The sequence below is a fragment of the Lepidochelys kempii genome, chromosome 15 (assembly GCF_965140285.1).
Source record: "Lepidochelys kempii isolate rLepKem1 chromosome 15, rLepKem1.hap1, whole genome shotgun sequence".
Taxonomy (NCBI): Eukaryota; Metazoa; Chordata; order Testudines; family Cheloniidae; genus Lepidochelys; species Lepidochelys kempii.
The window spans coordinates 24,709,817-24,728,654 of NC_136394.1; the positions used below are offsets into that span (position 1 = coordinate 24,709,817).

Genomic DNA, 18,838 nt, shown 5'->3' on the forward strand with positions numbered 1-18,838 from the left:
ATAGTAGTGAATCCAGGATCCCAACTCCCCATGGATGGTGGGGCACAAGGATCCCCCTCCCTGGAGCCTGGCTGCATGCCATAGAGAGCATTGGGACCCCCTGCACAGGCACACGGGTTCCTGCCCCTTTCCCTGCACAGCAGAACAGCTCAGGTTTGGTTGCTTTGCAGTGTCATCCCTGTCCTTCCTTGGGTCTTAGGGTTATCCCAGCCCTAAGCCAGGATCCCTTTTAGCTCTTTTCCACAGTGGGAGCAAGCCCAGAGGCAGCAGTAAAGGGCACAGCTGTTGGCCACTTGTTACTGGTGCCCCATATGTGGGAGACAGAGGAATTGGAGAGAAACAGATGTTCAGCCAGAGGCTGGAAGGGTGAGCCTGGTCAAAGATTCCTGACATTTTAGGTGCATCCGTGGCCCACCCCTGCTTTTCCACAGGGTGGTGTGCTGGCTTCCTAGTCTCTACCCCAAACACATCAGTGGTCTCTGGCACGGCTTCTGCGGCTAGTCTCTTGGAGCATTGCTATTAACCATGACGGAAAAGGGTTCCCTTGATTTTTAAATCATGCTGCATGTCACCTAGATTGTCATCATGCAGCGCACAATCTTCACTGGCATTGTGCCGGAAAGAGGCAGCCCTCCCTTACGGGTAGTGCACAGGGACAGGCTGGTGAGCATGGGAAATGGGCATGCAAGCTGGGTGAAAACTGCCGCTATTGGTTGATGCTCCTGTACCCCTAATGGGGACCCTTAGGTGGCCCTAAAGCAGATGCCTTTCCAGTCTCTGCTGTGCACCAGTGTCCACTCCTGCCCTCACTTGGCAAGAAAATAACACCATGGACGTGGTTATTAAAGGGAGCTAGAGGGGGCTTGAATGAGCTGTTTAACACCTTCTTCCCATCCCTCCCATATTAGAGCAAAGGATCACCTGCTTAGAGCAATAGTAGCTTGATTTACAAAGGGACCTTGTGCATGTCCCCTAGAGCACAAAGCCATTTGCCCCAAACTAGGCTGCAGTAGAGGAAAAAGGGAGTGAAGTGACCCGGCAAAACCTCAAAAAGCTGTCCCAAATGGGCAGAGGAAATGCTGAGCTAGCAATAAACCAAGGAGCCTGAGGGAGTGGATGGAGATTGCTTGATGGTTTGGGTTCTACAGAAATGCCAGTGAGGGGTCAAATCTAGGGCTGTCAATTAATCGCAGTTAACTCACGTGATTAACTCAAAAAAATTAATCACAATTTTAAAAATGAATCGCGATTAACCGCAGTTTTCATCGCACTGTTAAACAATAGAATACCAATTGAAATATATTAAATATTTTTGGGTGTTTTTCTACATTTTCAAATATATTGATTTCATTTACAACACAGAATACAAAGTGTACAGTGCTTACTTTGTATTATTATTTTTTATTTCAAATATTTGCACTGTAAAAGTGATAAACAAAAGAAACAGTATTTTTCAATTCACCTCATATAAGTACTGTAGTGCAATCTCTTTATTGTGAAAGTGCAACTTAGAAATGTAGATTTTTTTTGTTACGTAACTGCACTCAAAAACAAAACAGTGCAAAACTTTAGAGCCTACAAGTCCTCTCAGTCCTACTTCTCGTTCAGCCAATTGCTAAGACAAACAAGTTTGTTTACATTTACGGGAGATAATGCTGCCAGCTTCTTTTTTACAATGTCACCTGAAAGTGAGAACAGGTGTTCACATGGGACTTTTGTAGCCAGCATTGCAAGATATTTACATGCCAAATATGCTAAACATTCGTATGCCCTTTCATGCTTTGGCCACCGTTCCAGAGGACCATGCTTCCATGCTGATAACGCTCCTTAAAAAAATGAGTTAATTAAATTTGTGACTGAACTCCTTGGGAGAGAATTGTATGTCTCCGGCTCTATTTTACCCGCATTCTGCCGTATATTTCATGTTATAGTAATCTCAGATGATGACTCAGCACATGTTAATTTTAAGAACACTTTTCCTGCAGATTTCCCGCAAACACAAAGAAGGTACCAATGTGAGATTTCTAAAGAAAGCTACTGCACTCGACCAAAGGTTTAAGAATCTGAAGTGCCTTTCAAAATCTGAGAGGGATGAGCGTAGACCTTGCTTTCAGAGGTCTTAAAAGAGCAACACTCCAATGCGGAAACTACAGAACCCGAACCACCAAAAAAGAAAATAAATCATCTGCTGACTCAGACGATGAAAACGAACATTCATCGGACCGCACGGCTTTGGATTGTTATAGAGCAGAACCAGTCATCACCATGGACGCAGGTCCTCTGGAAGGGTGGTTGAAGCATGAAGGGACATATGAATCCTTAGCGCATCTGGCACGTAAATATCTTGCGATGCTGGCTACGATAGTGCCATGAGAACACCTGTTCTCACTTTCAGGTGACATTGTGAACAAGAAGCGGGCAGCATTATCTCCTGTAAACGTAAACAAACTTGTTTGAGCAATTGGCTGAACAAGAAATAGGACTGAGTGGACATGTAGGCTCTAAAGTTTGACGTTGTTTTATTTTTGAATGCAGGGTTTTTTTGTACATAATTCTACATCTGTAAGTTCAACTTTCATGATAAAGAGATTGCACTACAGTGCTTATCTTAGGTGAATTGAAAAATACTATTTCTTTTGTTTTTTGCAGTGCAAATATTTGTAATCAAAAATAAATATAAAGTGAGCACTTTATATTTATTTATTTATTTATACTTTACAATTCTGTGTTGTAATTGAAATCAGTATATTTGAAAATGTAGAAAACATCCAAAAATATTTAAATAAATGGTTTTCTATTATTGTTTAACAGTGCAATTAATCACCATTCATTTTTTTAATCGCTTGACAGCCCTAGAAAATCCCAGCCCAAACAGGGAGAAGCTGCCAGGTCTGGTTCACGCTGCCTACACAAAATGAGCACTGTGGGGCTCAGCCACCATTAAGATGAGGATAAAAAATAGACACCAAGATAATTAACAATGACTCTTCTATCCTCGTTAGTTTCTCTATCTATATTCCATTGTGCACCTAACCTTCTCTACTGGCTCATGTGCACAAGTCGCTAACCCTGAAAGGTAAATATCCTTACACTGTGTGCTCTTTGGGACAGAGACTGTCTTTTGTTTGTTCTGTGTCCATACAACACCTAGCAGCATGGGGTCCTCATCCATGAACAGCTCCTAGTTGCTACAGTTATACCATATTTTTTATTATGAAAGCTCAGACTGCAGGGAGCTGTGGGACTTCCATGCGTTTTACTGCTCCAAACCTTTCAGCTGCAATCAGCAGGTAAGGAATTTGCAGCTCTGTGAAAAAAGATTAAAAGCTGGGTGTGTGCATGTCAATTACCTCCACCCTGGAGGATTATGTGGCACGTGTAACATGATCTGCCTTAATGTATTTTGCACAGCTAGGTGTGTAAGGAAGCAAGTCGCTTGGTGCACATAAAACAAGACTCCTGTGTAATCATCATAAAAACATGCCTGCCAGCTGTCCTGGGTAACCAGAGATTTATCCGGGTACGTTCCCAGGACGGTCTTTGTGTGGGTTGGGGGGAGTTGCATACACAACCTCCCCTTCCCCCCTCCCTCTTTAATTATTACCACAAGCTGGGTGAGTAACAGTACTGAAAATGCAACATGGTGTTTTTAAAGTGAATTCCAGGCTGGCAAGACAAGACGCAGACTGTGAGCCCTGCTACTGCATAGGCAGCAAAGCACCAGCCTCCCAGCATTGAATGTCAGCTAGAAGGACTGCCCTTAGGGGGCAGAGGATAGATTGCCCCATGGAGATGAGTCTAACCTTGGCTTCTCTGCTGCAAGCACCAATAAAAATGGACGCCAGTTACGGAGACCACCAGCTCGTTCCGCATTCCAGATGGTAATGGTTTTCTATCCTGGCCTGGACTGCATTTGATATAATCTGGAAATGAAGACCTCCATCTCCTATTACCAACCCCGGAACCACCCTCGCTTCCACCACCCGTCAGTTTCTTTTCAGTTCAGGAATTAATCTCCGACTTCCTCCTCCCCTTCACCCCCAACAAAATAACCGTGACACCCATTGATAAACACAGTTAATCTTTTGCAGAAGAAAATGTATCGGGGGAGGGAAGAAACCCCTCCATATGTACCTAATTTCCTGCACAGGTTCAGGGTTGACCTCAATGCTTTCGCCAAAAAACACCGGGAACATTCGAGGCCTCATCTCTGGCACAGAAGAGTTCACAAGAAGGTAAGGGACCTAGAGGACAAACGGGGAAAGAACAGCACATCAAGCATTAGGACACAGCAGAATGCTGCTGGTGTTATTTACAACATACACTGTTCAGTCATTGAACATGCCACTGGCGCTATGGCCAAATTCAACTCTGGTGAAGGTGGGCGCGACTCACTTGAATTCAGACCCCCCGGGTTCATGCTCTGCTGGGACTGCCCAAGAAGATGTCCCCTGTGGCAGGTGCTTTTTGAGATGTGGACACGGACTGGAGACACAGCACCAACTCATGTCAGACTGCTGGTAGTAATGGCTTTACATCACAAGGGGCCAAACTTTGCTGCTAGCTAGACTGGTGTAAATCCCAGGTAACTCCATTGACTTCTATGGAATCACTGTGGATTCACCATAGTGTCAATAAGAGAATCTGGCCAATGACTTCATTGGCATTGCACTCAGTTGCACCAGGTCTGAATTTGCCCCTTCCCCCAAGGCCCTTTAACTCCAACTTACAGTCCCTCTTACTTCTGGGAGCAGAGTAGAGCTCACAATGGTTATCCAGTAGATCTGTTTGTGTCAGTGCATGGGGAGGAGGGATCCTTCCTTGCTCAGGTTACAAAGCTCAAAGGCTCATTTATCAAAGGTGGGGCCAGATCCTCAGCTGGGGTAGCTCCTTTGACGTCAACACCAATTTAAATCAACCCACAAACTGGGAGGTGCAAGAACAGGCGCTACACAGACTCTGATCGGCTTTTCAAGTGGTTTGGCCCGATGGTGCATCCACAGTAACACTATCTGTACTTATGTGGTTACTTTCATTTCTCCCACTCTGGTTGCAACACCAGATTAGCATTACACAGCGGAGTCTCTGCCAGCTCCACCCTAGACACTGCCAGTAGCCGTCCCACCGCAGTGCCTCCTTCTGAGCGCCCAGCCCTGACGTAAGCTGATCTAGCCCTACAATCCAGGGTTGCCTCTCTACCCTGCAGATTCTTTCATTTGGAATTTTATCCCCTTCCCATATATCTCTTTCATTTGAATTATTCTTCTCTTCCCTTATTGCTCCTGCTATTGTGAGCCAGTGAGACTAGATAGTTTTCATATGGGGTCCCCTGCTCAAAATGGGCCTGATCAGCAAAGTTCCAGATCTGGAGGTGGATCTAGCGTTTGGGAAGGGTGAGGGTGAGGTGGTTCAGACCTGCTGAGGGTGCATCTGTGTTTTGTATATTCCTTCCTCTCCTGCTTCTGAACTACATAGGATGGAGTCCACCTGGATACTCACTGCTCAACCTCTGTCTTGAAATATTGCTGCCCAAGGATCATGAGGAAAATCCTTCTTGAGGCAGGGATCTAACAAAGCTTCGAGTTTCAATACGTTTTCCAATAAGCACTGCGCATGAGAGCCTCAGTGGCTTTGTTTCCCCCAATTAGTGCTCTGTGCTGGGGCAGTACATATTGATGCACAAACGCCCACTTACTCCAGTGGGAATGGAGAAGTTAAAACATCATAGGCCACATTCCCCAGTCTGCTACATCCACTTTGCACAGGGTAAGCATCTCCCGCTACCCCTCCTCTGCCAGGGGGAGTGTCAGGGGCATGGCAGAACAGAGCTCCATTGCCCCAATGCTCCTTCGGAGTATGGTCCCTGTGGAGCTGCAGCTCCAACTTGCACCGGGGCAGGGCAGCTCTGCATCAGGGAGCTGCAACCAGCCCCCTCTCTTGTAACGGAGAATCCAGCCTGATGTACCTTGATTTGGGCTATTCACCCCTGCAGCTGAGTAGCCCTCACGGTCCTTGCTAGAAATACTGCAATCCCCAAATGTCCAGGGGACCTGCAGGGAGGCGGAGCACCCTACCGCTGAGTTCAGCAAATAAGCTATTCACCGCCCCACAGCGGTTTCTGCTTTTTCTTCACCAATGAAAACCTCCTGGAATGTTTGTTCCTCTAGCCTAGGAGAGCACACTGGGACATTGGGGAGATTAATTGGCGCCTTTCGTTATATTTTCTCAGCTCCGTTCATAGCAGCAGCCCTGTGAATCTGGGGCTTTAAAACAAAGTGACCTAGAGCACTGGGACAGACTCTGAGCACCTTCTCCTGAAGCTTGTGAATGTAGCTGCTTTGCAACTCCTACATGGGATGATGGTGTCAGAAAAACTGGTTCGGTGAGGAGGGCACAAATGGTAGATAAGTACCCAACTCACATCGAAAATCACTGGGATTTGGATGCCTTTGAAAATCTGCCTTTTAGTCTTAAATGTTACAGTTGTCAGTGGAAATCACATCCCGTCCTATAATAAAGATAATATCCCGAACATCTAGAGCGCCTCCCCGACTACCATTTGAAACTCAATTTGCAAACATTTCAGCCTCAATGTCTTCTTAATGAAGCAAGCTAACAATGGGCAAACGCCAAGGATTCCCTTTAATCCAAAGCACCAATGTTCAGGGGTTCAGACAAATAGTTCTCCGTTTGACCCGTCTCTAAAGCAAACTGAATAAAATGGATTCAGACAGCTTGGGGAACAGCGAGGGATTCCAAATTTCTAGTTACTCTCTTGTCCTCTATCAAGAAACACATTCTCTCTCTCTCTCTCTATTCCTCCCCGAAGTACAGAGTAAATTTGTGCATGCTCTTCATTTTAGATTTTGACCCAGTCATTTATTCAGAACCCTTGAACACCTTAGAAGGTCTTCATACATAAAGCCTAATGGGAAAATAATCATCTACATGGTCTGATTGATTGATCAGTAGTGGGGAAGTATTGGAGGACCCATAAAGTTCTCCGAAATAATGCTGAGACACTGAGATTCTTCCAACAATATAATGTAGCTGTCTATTCTCACAAAGCCCAGTAGCTTCTCTAGCACACAGGGAAAGCTGCTTAAGACTCTTTCTCCTTAGATCTGGGACCAGATTCTCTGCTGGTGTAAATTGAGTTCCATGGAAGTTACTGGTGCAGAGTTTTTGCGCTGAAGGCAATTAACCGTTGGAGCAACTTACCGAGGGATGTGGTGGGCTCTCCATCATGTGAAATCGTTGAGTGTCTTCATGTGAGATGTGTTCTAGTGCAAACACAAATTATTGGGTCTACAGCAGGAATTATAAGGAGAAATCTTACGGCCTGTGTTGTGCAGGTTGGACTGGATGACCACAATGGTCCCTTCTGGCCTACAAATTTATGACTCTGTGGAACTGCTCCAATTTACATCAGCAACAAATCTGACCTCTGAAGTTCTTGGCAGGGAGGAGGGGCTTAGGGGTAAGGCATTTTCAGAAATGTGCCACAGGACATGAAAAAGGCTCCCCCTGACCACCAGGAAAGCTAATCGTGAACTCCTCTCCAGCACAATATCCTTAAACATAAGTTCCCAGATCGAATGAACCAGCATCTGTTGTCTGGAGCCAGTGCAGCTGCTACGTTAGCTCTGGGGCACTCCCTCGGAAGGCTGCCGCGTTGTGTGTTTCACTCCCCACAGCCACTTTGCCATTGGCTTTGATTTATGAAACACAGGAACCTGGTGTCCCTCTAGGGAGATGTCTGGAGGCCTCTGGGCAGGGTTTAAAGGTCTTTAAGGGGGGTGAAAAACCCTTGGAAACATCTCTCCACCCAGTGCAAGCTGAATCTATGCACAACAGAACTCGAGCCCATTTCTCAGCAGTCACCCATTCAATAACAGTGAATAGTCTAAGAACATGGAGGATCCACCTGACGGTAGCAGAATCAATGGCTTCCAGCTTCCCCCTCTCTTTGAATTGTCTTTCACCTCTGGGTTCCTTACGGCTGAGTGAATCTGCTGCGATGGTGCACTCGGCCCAACAGGCTGCAGGAAGTAGTGGCACTCTCCAGAGGCCCTGTTCTAAGACGTTCTCTAGCTGTCCCTACACAGGCAAGAGGTTCTGAGATGCATCAGACTTTGGGGGGCTTAGCCTGAATTGAAAAGGAAGACTTTGGAGCTTCTACTCCATGCTCAGACAACGTAGTTCTAGAAAGTAAAAAGCAAGACCTAAATACTTTTCTAGAATGAAATTTATTCCTCTGCAGAGGGCCAGCTCCAGGCCTATGCACCACTTAAGTTCCCTGTAAGCCCCTTGGGCCATATCCTCAGGTGGTGTAAATTGGCATAATTCCACTGACTTCAATGGAACAATCCCGATTTACAACAGCAGACCACCTGGGTTTAAGGGGTGCATAAACTGAGAGCTTTTGCTTTTGACGGGCAATGAAGTTTCAACGTTGCATCTGAATTCTCAGGACCACAGACTCTAGTTTACCGTGTTGCTCTGTTACCAGCCAGTTCTTTTTAAACCAGTGACATTAAAAAAAAATCCCTCCTTTTATCAAATGTTGCTGCTCCATCATTGATAATAGCCAGTATTTGCACAGTGCTATGGAAAAGGCTTGTCTCCACTGACTTTCATCTCCTGTCCAAATGGGAAAGGTCGTTCCTGCTTATTCCTGGCTCGCATTCAACACTCACGAGGGAGGGGTGGGCATTTCTATTTGTAAATAAAGCTCTTTGCCTTTTGCATGTGATTCTTTTACAGGGCTATCTTCCATGACCGTATACACATGCCTTGCCTTAGATCTGTCTGCTAGCTTTTACCTCTTGTCTATGGCAGGTGCTCTGTTTGAAAGCACCTAATCTGCAAGAGGGTTTTGTTGTTGTTTGGGGGGGGCAAATTGTACACAGACACATTTGCAGCATCTGCTAACTGCAAGCATGCTGGGTGAATCACCTGCAAAGCACTGCAGATTGCTTCTCCTGGAGTGGAAGCAGAGCTGGGAATATGCATCCCTCCTTATGCACCAATTGGGATTGCGCAAACGAGAGAGAAACGTAACTAGCTGCTGGGTGCCCTCAGTGTGAGTGCACACAGGCAGAAGTAGTAAAATAGAAAAGAATAACATGATGATTACCCTCAGAGGATGTTTAGACATTAGAGCAGGCTATATGTGCCATCTTGTTCTGTAACATCCGCAATCAGCATGCATTTTTAGTGCAAAAGAATTTGCTGGCTTTTGTCTTGGTTTTTATAATTCTATGACCAAATTTATCCTTGGCATAACTCCACAGATTTCAATTTGGTCACCGATGTTTGTAATCTAACCCTGTCTATCTAGATGGAATCTAACAATCAGAGAGCAGGATGGGACATAAGGGGGGCAGGGGAGTCAGATGATCCCACATCTACTCCTACAGGGTTCTGACATTGTCCTCTGAAGAATCTGGTGCTGGCCACTATCAAAGACAGGATACTGGACTGCATGGACCTGGGGTCTGATCCAGTCAGGCAGTTCCTATGTTTCTAATCAGCCAGATCCTCAGCTGGAGTAAATCACTACTGTGCCATTGATTTCAGTAGAGTTACACTGATTTTACACCAACTGAGGATCTAGGCTGTGCCCATGGTTATGTTTTACCAAAATCTCTCTTTTAAAAGAGACCGGTTTCTCTTTACTGGTAGCTAAGGTTAGGAGATTGTCAGCATTGGGATCCCCAAGGTTGGACTCTGTGAGGATGTGGATGGGATCCCTCCAAGAGGAGGGCATCCTAGGTGCTTTTCCCCTTTCAGTCCATTCTGAACCAATATCCCAGCAGGTGGTAGCTGGGGCCTGAAAGAACAGTGCCAGGCACAGACCTGGATAGACAAAATAATGTCTATAGAAATGAGCATTGTCAAAACATCCAGGGCAAAATTCTGTTTGCACGGGACAGAAGGGAGGAATTTGGCCCCTGCAGCGAGGAACAGACTTGAACACATGCATGGCTTTTTATTACTTGTTGGCTTGTTGGAGGATTTGCATAGTGTTGGTGCCAGCCCTATAGTAACTGACTAGTTATTGGGAAAGAGGGAAGGAAATGCCTAAAACAATACTTCAGTGCTCCGGCTCACTGGAGGGACAGATGCTGGCAATGTCTATTTGAGAAGAACAATGAGCAATGCAAAACGTGTAGAAGACAACCTTCTCCCCAGCCCCCCACAGGGCTTTCCCAGCTGATATCCAAATGATGTGCAGGAATTCCCTTGCCCCCATTCGGCAGAACAGGATGTAGTGCAAAGAACACTGGACCCGATGGAAATGACAGAGTTCAGGTGGCAGAGTGAAATGCTCAGGGTTGGACTCTACCCAGCCTACTGGGGCTAATGCTTCTTTCCTGATACAAAGTGCCCCTGGGTCTCTGAGAAGCCCACAAGAAGCTGGGGCTTTTCAGACAGCACCTCCGACAGTACAGCAGCCCCCAGCCACATGCTGGGGCATTGGTTTGGAACTGACCCAGAGAGGAAAGCACCTGCCTATTGAATTATCAGCTCTCTTTCCAGCATCATCTGGATTTTCCTTGGCAGGATTCCCTCCTCCTCCTCACCCTGTCCAACCCTGCTTAGCATGTGCGAGCTGACAGGAGGACAGCACGAGAAAACAGAGCTGCAGCAGCTATACATGCTACATCGCAGCCCTTAAGGAGACTCGAGCTCAGCTTGCTTTGGCTTATGGGTACACAGTTATTTTAAAATCTAAACAGTGAAGCTGATGTCATGTGCATTTGCCATCTCCTACAGTGGGTAAGGACAGCTGCTGTCACAACCAAGGAAGCCGCTTTGGCACCCAAAACCAGATTTCCTGCTACTCTGCAATCAAACACTTCACCCTGTCATATTTCCCCTGAAACCATCACCCTGCAAAGACTTTGCATGTGATAGCTCTGCTTTTCCCTGCACTGTTTCCTGCAAACGCGTCCATCTTAGGGCATGCGCAGAGAACTAAAACAGTGTATAGAGGCAATTCCTGCAATAATTCAGTTTGTTCTTGGCATTTTATTAACTCCACTCTATCTGATTGCATATAGGTAGGTATTTATACTGCACTCATCACCACGACATCTTGTCCTTCTGATAATTGGATCTGACACATGAACCCTTGGAGGGAACCACATAAAATATAGTTGAACTGAAAGTATTAAATAGTAAGGGGGAAATGTGCAAAAACACCTAAGGGATTTAGAAGCCCAATTCCTATTGATTTTTGAAAATATCTCCCTCAATCAGAGAGATTCTGTTGGTGAAAGAGAAACTTTTGAGCTACACAGAGCTCTTTGTCAGGTCACAGTGGGCAAAAGCTTTGGCTCCAACATCCCAACCAACATGCCCATTATATGTTATCAAACCACTTGATCAAAGAGCTAGTCAAACACCTGGACCAATGATCAAAATGCTGCAAGTGAGGGATGAATCTCATATACTAGGTCAGTTGAGTGTTGTCTTACTCCACACTTTAAGTGACGGGAATATGCGTCATTTACTTCCATTGCCAAGAGGGAAAGGAACTTTTTGGAATTCAGCTGCCCTTCATGTGCTAGCTGATTTCAGTGAACCTGTCCGATAATCCCCCTTCCACTTTAGTCAACACCGGTTCATTACAGCGCTGAGTAGCAAACTTGGTGACAAGGTAACTGGGAGCATTCTTGAGGGATTAGCACATTAGAAGTCCAGACCTCGTAATGTTTCCCCCAAGTGCCTCTCCAGAGCACAGTTCTGTTCTCAGCTCTGCACAGCTGATCTCATGTTCCTTACTAACACGGACATGTCGTGTGCTGATTCAAGGGGCATTGTGTGCATCCCAGGACAGTAGGACACTGGAGCCAAGATAGTCCATGTGACTCAGAGAGCAATGCCCACAGCACTTCATGAAATCTGTACTTTTGCCCAGACTTGTGTGCAAAGGGGGTCTGCGAATGGAGAATGTTAGATAGCTGATTGCACGGTGTGCGTCCTGCTAAATCAGATCATGGACACAGCAGCGCTAGGTGCTTGTTGAAGTAATTAACTGATTAATACAACTGGGCCCCTCCCCTGGAAACAGAAGCCTGTCACAGGAACCGGAACCCTGTGTGTTGCAAAGCAAAGGCCCGTCCTACACAACTGAACTCAATGGGAGTTTTGCCATTCACTTCAATGGGAGCAGAAGCCAGTCTTCAAATGCGTCTAGTGACGGGGCCATTTTTATGCAGCCTATGGAATTTGCAAAGGTACTGGCAGGGGAGCGATCAAAGTAGAAAATGATACATTGGTGTAGGTATCAAATGTAAAGCAACATTTGCATCGCTCCTGCAGGCTTAATTTGAGAAATAAAAGCTACACATATCTGGGTAATCAATAAAGCACAGAACTGCAGAATGACATGTTGAGCTGGTGATTGCCACTCTATCATCAGAGACAGTTACAGTGTCACAACTAATTACACAAGAACTTAAGAACGGCCATGCTGGGTCAGACCAATGGTCCATCTAGCCCAGTATCCTGTCTTTTGACAGTGGCTTCCAAGGGAATGAACAGAACAGGACAATCAAGTGATCCATCCCCTGTCATCCAGTCCCAGTTTCTGTCAGTCAGAGGTTTAGGGACACCCAGAGCATGGAGTTGCATCCCCGACTATCTTGGCTAATAGCCATTGATGAACTTATCCACCTTATCTAATTCTTTCTGAACCCAGTTATACAGTTGGCTTTCACAACATGCCCTGGCAATGTGTCCACAAGTCCAATCATACAACTGCTGCATGAGAACTCTCTCAAAGTCACTTAAAATTCTGCATGTGGAGGGCCTACGTGGCTTATAAACTTGGCGTACATTGAAAGATCATTCAATGAACACTGCAGTTTGCCCCCACTCTAAGCAATCAAAAACCTATGGAGCAGCTCTTTGGAGGAATCCCAGCTGAGGTTCTGTTTGTCCCTCCAGCATTCAGAGTTCTGAAGCCTCTACCTTCCATCTAAGCTGTAGTTACTGGGTGAAGAATGGGGATTAAATTAAATGTGTCGATCTCTGTATCTTCATTACAGCAGAGTTAGTGGCAGATGTTCCCAGAGTTACGGTAGCAAAAATTTCCAACCTAAACCCCCTATTTTCACATATTCGCAGCCAAAGCTGGTTTAAAAATGAGGGGGAAAAAAAGAGGGAGATTCTGTGATTTTTCATTTTAAATTTCTCCATTATTCTGAAATCTGAAATTCCACAGTTAAAAAAGAGGGAATCAGCTTTATACTTGTTTGAAAAATGAGGCCGTTTCACCAAAATGTCATCAACTTTTTCCCCACCTCCAATTTCAGCAATATTTTGAGATTCAAAAAAATGTTGCTAGCTTTCCAAAGTGTTTGTCTCTGGGGCTGAAATGTGACATGCTTGGTGTCTGCCAGGGGCTGGATGGTGGGAGAAGGGTAGAGCCCAATCCTGGCAACTGGGCCAACTGAGGCATGGCCAGGGGAATTGAGCTGTCTCAGATCACACAGCAGGTCAGCACTCATGCTGGGAATAGAACCCAGGAGTCCTGGCCATTAAACAGTGCTACCTCCCAAATAGCCCTTCGTGACCCATAAGGAAAGCAGAGGCCAAGCCTATGGGTAGAAATGAAAATACATATTGGATATTTGTAGCTAATAATCCATACCCTTTGGATCACTGGTGTCCTCTGACACGCAACTGGGCATTCCTCCCTCCTCCGAAGCTCCCATCAGCATCCCCCTGAAAGTCACCACCTTACGCCCTGTCCAGGGATGGGATTGCTCCCAGCAGTCCAAGAGGGAACCTGGGAGAGGGCTCAAGAACAAACTAACCCAGTACAGAGTCAGCACCAGGCCCATACAACTTCTGCCTGCAAACCAGCACTTCAGTGGTACATCTGCTCTGCGAAGGGGTGAATTTCACCCCAAAGCACGTCTTTAACAAGGGACAGAATACACTATTTAATTTCTAGTAAAGAATTTGCCCCTAACACCGAAGGGTTAAAATGTTACTAAAAAACTTAAGTTATTTCTCGTTTGGCAGCATTTTTTCCCTCTTTCTCAACTCCTGTGCCTTTCAGGCATGTAAGGGCCTGGGCAGCTAAGCTCTGCTTTTGAAAGCTACACCGAGATAAACACACACAAAAAGGGTTCCCCAGACAGGTGTTCAACCCCCTGCCATGAGCTGTGTTTTATCTATTCCGACATAAGTATTACTAAGGGTTACTATGCAGGGACAACTGTCCATCAACTTAATATCTGCTGGAGGACTATGGGAAATGGAACTGAATGTTTGGAGTATATAGCATGGTGTTACCCGTTCAGAACAATTGCATAAATAAGCCAGTACAAAGACTGGAGTTCCTCTAGCCACGATAACCATGGGGCAAGCTCTGTCTTTTTGTTCTGTGTTTGTACAGTGCATAGCCCAATAGGGTCCTGGTCCATGATTAGGGCTCCTAGGTGCTATAGTAACACAAATAATAAATAAGAGAATCAGATGAATACTTAGCCCTGTTATAATGCATTGTGCTCAGAGACTCTAAGCATTTTACAGAAGGAAGTGGATTGCAGATTGGGAAGCTAGGAGGGGAGCCTTTCCACCACAAAAAAGGACAACACTGGCACCCCCTTTTGCCCCTAAACCCCTACCAACCACACACAAAAAAGGAAATTAATAGAATCTAAAAAAGAAACAAAAAAATCAAACCCCTCCCCCATATGACTTTGGACTCCGAAAAGAGAGCAAAGCCAGAGACTCCACGAAATCTACTAGGGATTTCACTACTGCTATTGATTTGATGTGGAAAGGGCTCAGATACTATGGTGATGGGCAGCAGGCTGAAACAGGTTGATAGATATGAACCAAAAGATGAAATCACTTGCCCAAGTGTCAGAAGTAGGAACTGAATTCAAGTCACCAGCGGCCTCTTCTAGCTAACCCCCATACCACTCTCTTTCCAGATTTCACATGAACATACTGGTCCATGAAAATGTCATTTGCAGCAAGCTGACATTTACAGCAATAATGAAAAATCTGCCTGAGTTATTCAGTGGAGACGCATCTAGGAAGCGTCTGTTTTAACCGGTAAGATACACTTGGTTAATAAATGATTGTGCATTGCTAATGTCTTGATGTACTGGAGATTACAAGCCCTGTTATTCATGCAACTATAATGTTTCCAGAAACAGGATAAGTTTCATTTGGAAGAGAGAACAGTCAATGGAGACGTCAAATTGAAAGCGTGGCTGGTAGTCCTAGTCTTATGGAATATTTAATTTTAGATAATTACATCCTGCAGCTTTAAATCAACTTTCTGTTTCAAGTGGGAAATGTATGGTACTTAACTTCTTGTCCAAAAGAGTTATATAGTGATGCAGTGGGGTGTCAACTAGCTGAAAGATTCCATCTTAGAGGTGACTGCATTTTCATAGCTGGTGAAGTGATTCCTGTATATCTATATAAAAATTATGTGCCAAATCCTGCAGTCTTTATTCTTGCAAAACTCCCCCAATTTTTATTTAAATTCAGTGGAAGTTTTGCCTGGGTAAAGACAGGATTTGGTTGTGGCACGCCTGTCTGGCTCGGTGTGTATATCTGTGCAGCGTGTTTCCCAGCTTGGGTAGACAGACAGACACTAGCTCTGCTCAAGCTGGCGTGCTAAAAAGAGCAGCATGGTGGCGGCCCGAGTACAATCCTGCCCGACCCCTTGCGGGTCTTGGGTAGCTAGCCCAAGCTGCTGCCCGTGCTGCCATGGCCACACTGCTGTTTTTCAAGTTAGCACATGCACATCTGCCTGAGTGGACAATTTTATCGCCCAGCAACAGCGTACATACCCTGTGTTCTCCCTTACCCACAAGGTATATGCGGTGTTTGGGGCCAGGATCTGTAAATCAGTGAATTCAGTGGAGTTGTGCAGCCGGATGGCAACTGAGGATCTGTCCCTCTGTATTTAATTTTCAAAGCATTTGGGGATCTTTGGGGCAATGGGCACTATATCATAGAAGGACTTTAGTACAGAGAGAAAGATGTATCCGTGTAGCTATGAAATGAACTGAGAGCTGCTTGCCCAAACTAGGCAGACGCAGTTCCTTTCCAGCAATTTGTGCTCTGGCATCCCAAGACTCTCCTCTGGTGGGGACTAGAAAAGAACACTACATCCCTCCAGAGAGACCCTGTATTTGACAGACAGGAGAGGCTGGGCCCTGCTTTACATGCAGGCCTGACATTTTTGGATTCCCACTCATGTGACTGCTAGGAGTGAGATATTAATCAACACATAGACACATAGCTCAGTTGGAGCAGTCTACAAACAAGACCATGTTAGCCTGGTGAGTAACTGGAATGCTGAGCTGGCATATGGTTTGTAGATTAGGCAGTGCCTGGGGCCTGCCAGCTCTCTTCTGCCAGGAATGTTTCAAAGAGGTGGTGAAATGGGCCCAGATTCATATAAGAGGGGATGAGGTGGAGCAAGTGCTGGATTCTGGCAGAAACGGGTGCAGGGCAGAGAGGGAGGTGAGAGTGGAAATGAATGCCAACCCCATCAGCATGAATTTCAAGGGCTTCCTGTGGGGTAGGGGTGGGGCTCAGATGTGGGCAGGGATACCAGGGTCTCATGGCTTCAGAGGGGGGGCATGCTGCTATTGGAACGGGGGGAGGGAGGGAGGGATTTACCAGGGGTCTCACACCTCTGTGGACTTTCCTCAGGGATCTCAGGATGTGTGTGGGTTTGAAGGGCCATGCCACCTGTCCGATTTGTGGACCACCAAACCTCACCCCCTAGAAGGGATGATGGCCTGCTTAATCCTTAGGCCCTGCTGCAGCTTTTGATCGGGGGGTGGGGAGGAAGACCTGGTAACTGGCCCTTAAGGACCCAAAGTTGATGGGACATTTGGCCTGGGCAAGGCCTGACAGATGCATTATCCCCCTTCCCCCTAACCCCCCCCCCCCACACACACACAGACACTCCTCACTCAGAAGGTACCTTCCACGTATGGACCGCCTCCATCCATGCTGTCTCCGTGGCACTGTCTCCCCCAGAGGGCCCATTGTGGGGTAGGAGGTGTGAGGTGGTACCCAAAGGGACTGGCATGCTGTGCACATTGCCCCATCTTAGCAGGCATGTCAGGGCCAGTGAGTTGGGGATGGGTGTCATAGGAAGCCAGGGATTCTGGGGGTCAAACATCCTGCTCATTCCATGGGTGTGAGGTGGCGGTGGTGAACCCACACGCCCTACCTGGAACACTGCGATTTCCTCCCCGTTCTCCTCTATGTCATGGACTTTCCCATGGGACAAATTTGCCCCGAGTAAGGATTTGATCCAAAGGGCTGTATCTGGACCTCAGTTGTTTACGTAGAATACCCTGGGGTGGGGACGTTTCTCATGTGGAGTGACAGGGATGTTGCCCTGGTTAAATTAATGGACAGCTTTTCAGATAACAAGGAACCTGTTGCAAATGGGACAGTGCTGGGAACAGACGGCTCTGCCCTGCGAGGCTCCCAGATGACAGGCCTGCTACCGAGGGAGCTGGGGCAGCTTTGTCTGTAGATTATTTTGACAAAGGGCCAAGCACAGCCAAATAATTTTGACAGACTTTTTTTCCCACATGCATAATGGGGCAAAATCAACATAGAGCCGTTTGGCTCAGTGGCGCAGCACGTACTTGCATCCAGACAGATGGATACGATGCTTCCCACTCTCGGCCCAGGCATGGACCCAGTTCTTTATATGCTGAAGTACCAGTAAGCATCAGCAGGCAAGCTAAGCAGAGAACGTATGCATTTCCAAAGGACTGTGGTTTAGAGCTACAGGGCCACTTCCATAGCGCCTTCTACCTTCCAGACACAAGAGAGGCCTTATTCCTGCAAGGATCTCCGTGTGGGCAAATCCCCATTGTGGCCAGTGGGGCTTCATGCAGGCACAAAAGTCTGACTGCAGAGCTCTTTACACAATCAGGGCCTTTGTGAAGACTCTCAACTCCCCTATGAATGAGGTATTGTCCCCATTTCACACATGGGGAAACTGAGGTACGATGGGTCTGGGACTGGACCAGAGTGACAGTTCCTGACTCCCAACCTTGTGGTTTAACCACCCATATTCTTCCCTGTTTTCATCCTCTGTCTTTCACCCTCCCCCATGCCCTAACACCACATATGAGCTCTGATCAGGGCCCATTTCTGTTTCTTTGTTTTATGTTAATGTGAGCAAATGATTCAGCACCGGAATCTCCGCACTTTCCCTCCTTTGGGGACAGAATTTCTGGGCCCTCTGAGATAGCTGTGGATTGTGTGTCTGTGCGGGGAGGGGGACGACTCCCAGCTGCATACCACATATTTCTCTAGCAACTCTCCCTCCCCCAGAAAATCCTGGCATCTTCTTGCTGTCCCTTTTTGGGACCCCAAAGCCGCCAGAGTCCCCGTGTACCTTATGCAGCTCCACGCTGATGGCAAGTACAACCCAGGAACGTTTTTTAAAGTTGTAAACAGTAAACCCACAAGTAAGTTCTGAGCAGAGAACCTTTGAGCCTGATTCTGATCTCATTTCCACTGGTGTAAATCCACTGAAAACAACGGAGCTATGTCGGTGAGCTGAGAATCGGACCCTCTGCATCAGAACTATATTCCTGGACAATCTTAGGAGTAAATTCTCTGCGGGGGCAACTACACTGAAGTCTGAGAATCTGCCCCTTGATCCCTGTCCACTTCATTCTAGCAGCTGGTTTCTTGTGAAAGCTGTTAACGTATGCTTGTTCTTGCAGCTAATGTTAGGGGTCTTCCTTACTGCCTAGCCATACATACAACGTTTACCTTGTCTTTCTAATAAAATGTATGGGATGCT

At 46.3% G+C, this 18,838-nt stretch overlaps 1 protein-coding gene across 2 annotated transcripts in view; it reads right to left on the bottom strand.

Moving 5' to 3' along the window:
* The window catches only part of RFLNA (refilin A), a 33,942-nt gene that overhangs the window by 9,450 nt on the left and 5,654 nt on the right, over positions 1-18,838 (bottom strand). For both annotated transcript variants that reach the window (XM_073312857.2, XM_073312856.2), the window contains exon 3: positions 4,135-4,244. In XM_073312857.2, the coding sequence (XP_073168958.1) occupies positions 4,135-4,244 (110 nt within the window). The remainder of the gene's footprint in view (positions 1-4,134; positions 4,245-18,838) is intronic.